Here is a 1,881-nt window from a genome sequence, read left to right on the forward strand (position 1 = left end):
GGAGTCCCCATCCCTGGAAGTATTTAAAAGACATGTAGATGAGGCGCTTAGGGACATGGTTTAGTGGGCATGGGGGGGTTGGGTTGACGGTTGGACTCGATGATCTCAGAGGTCTTTTCCAACCTTAATGATTCTGTGATTCTATGATTCTATGATTCTATGGTTGCTGCTCTCTCTCTTGCAGGACCAGGCGATGGGGAACTGGCAGATCAAGCGGCAGAATGGAGACGATCCCCCCATCACCTACCGCTTCCCCCCAAAATTCACCCTGAAGGCTGGCCAGATGGTCACGGTGAGTCACTGCCCGGTGAAGGATCCAGCAGAGATCCCAAACCCAGCCGGTCCATCGGTGACACGGAGCGGTTGGAGCCAGGGCGCAGGCACCTTGGCGCGTGGCTTTTTTTTGGGGGGGGGGGGACAGACCCGTGTCTCCGGGGTCTGGGCTCTGCAGACCTGAGACGTTGCTTTTCTCTGTGCTTTTCTCCCTAGATCTGGGCCTCGGGGGCTGGGGCCACCCATAGCCCCCCCAGCAACGTGGTGTGGAAAGCCCAGAGCAGCTGGGGCTCCGGGGACAGCCTGCGCACCGCCCTGATCAACTCCAACGGGGAGGTGAGAGCCCGGTGGCAGCACCGACTCGCGGCACCGGGGGGCAGACACCGGACCCCCCCCAACTCCTTTCCTGTCCCCCCCGCAGGAGGTGGCCATGCGGAAACTGGTCCGCACCGTGATCATCAACGATGAAGATGAGGATGAGGACGACGATGAAGTTAACATCCACCACCGCCATCACCACGTGAGTACCGCGCTGGGGAAGGCACTGGTCCCAGGGGGATCTGTCGCAGGGATGCTGGGGGAGCTCAGGTCCGGTCCCAGTCAGGGTGGGAGGCAGCTCAGCATCACGCAGGATCAGGCCTTATGGGAGAAGGCATTTGGGAGGCTGCTGTGGAAACAATCACACGGGAGAAGCCAACAGACTTCTGGCACTTGGAGAAGATTACTGCTTGCCAAAAAAGCTTTAGAGACCTTGCTGGAAGTCATCTCCAACCCTGAGCAACCTGGACCTGCCTCGAAAAGGGCTGGAGGAGCCACAAGGGAGGCTGAGCTGGTACCTCGCATCGCCTGGAGGTGGAGGACAGGATGGTGGGAAGTTGATGGACGACACTTCTCCGCGGCAGCTGCTCCATCCTCTCCGCTTCACGAGGGTGCTGGAACAAATCCAGAGGTGACTTTGTCCTTCCTCTCAGCCCATCGCTCCCCTCACGGAGCTGATATATACACTAGGAAGAGCAGCGGGCAGAGAGCAGGCAGCGGGCAGAGAGCAGGCAGCGTGCCAGGAGCACCCTTCCCCCCATATCAAAGAAAACGTCCCTGGCTGCAGCCCAGGAGCCCCCGCCAGCCCGACCCGCAGGGAGAGATCTGTCTTGCACACGAGATGCCCACAGGAATCATGCACGGAGAGATGCCGTCACTGTCACGCTGTGCCTCCACACCGGTGAAAAATCTGCCAGATGCCGCTCCCCGGGGTTCTGTGTGACAGGAGCAGGATTGGGGCATCCATCATCCGCTTTCCTTTGAGTTCTCTGGATCCGAAGAGTTGTGCCGAGACGGATATCGATTATCCCTGGGCGGAGGAGCCAAGCTCCTGCAGGCCAGTGCTGCCCATTCGTCTGGGGGCTGAATCCTTTCCAAGAGCGAATTTCCCGTTGGAAAGCAGTCAGCCTGCACTCTCCCAGGCAGCGAGGAAGAGGATGCTCTTAGATAAGCTCAGGAGAAGCACAGTTAAGATGTCTCCCGTGTGCTGAAAGCCCGGGGTGCAAGGACAGGGCAGCAGGGACAGTTCACCCATCTGCAGTGTGCCAGCCCCAGTAATTTGGGATTATA

At 59.1% G+C, this 1,881-nt stretch overlaps 1 protein-coding gene across 1 annotated transcript in view; it reads left to right on the plus strand.

Moving 5' to 3' along the window:
- Nucleotides 1-793, plus strand: part of LMNA (lamin A/C) — a gene marked incomplete at both ends in the record, with an annotated part of 2,110 nt that extends 1,317 nt beyond the window's left edge. The window contains 3 exons of the mRNA XM_009573955.1: nucleotides 185-292; nucleotides 490-609; nucleotides 695-793. Of these exons, the coding sequence (XP_009572250.1) occupies nucleotides 185-292; nucleotides 490-609; nucleotides 695-793 (327 nt within the window). The remainder of the gene's footprint in view (nucleotides 1-184; nucleotides 293-489; nucleotides 610-694) is intronic.
- Between the last annotated feature and the right edge of the window lie 1,088 nt (nucleotides 794-1,881).

Source organism: Fulmarus glacialis, unplaced genomic scaffold, assembly GCF_000690835.1.
Source record: "Fulmarus glacialis isolate BGI_N327 unplaced genomic scaffold, ASM69083v1 scaffold29243, whole genome shotgun sequence".
Taxonomy (NCBI): domain Eukaryota; kingdom Metazoa; phylum Chordata; class Aves; order Procellariiformes; family Procellariidae; genus Fulmarus; species Fulmarus glacialis.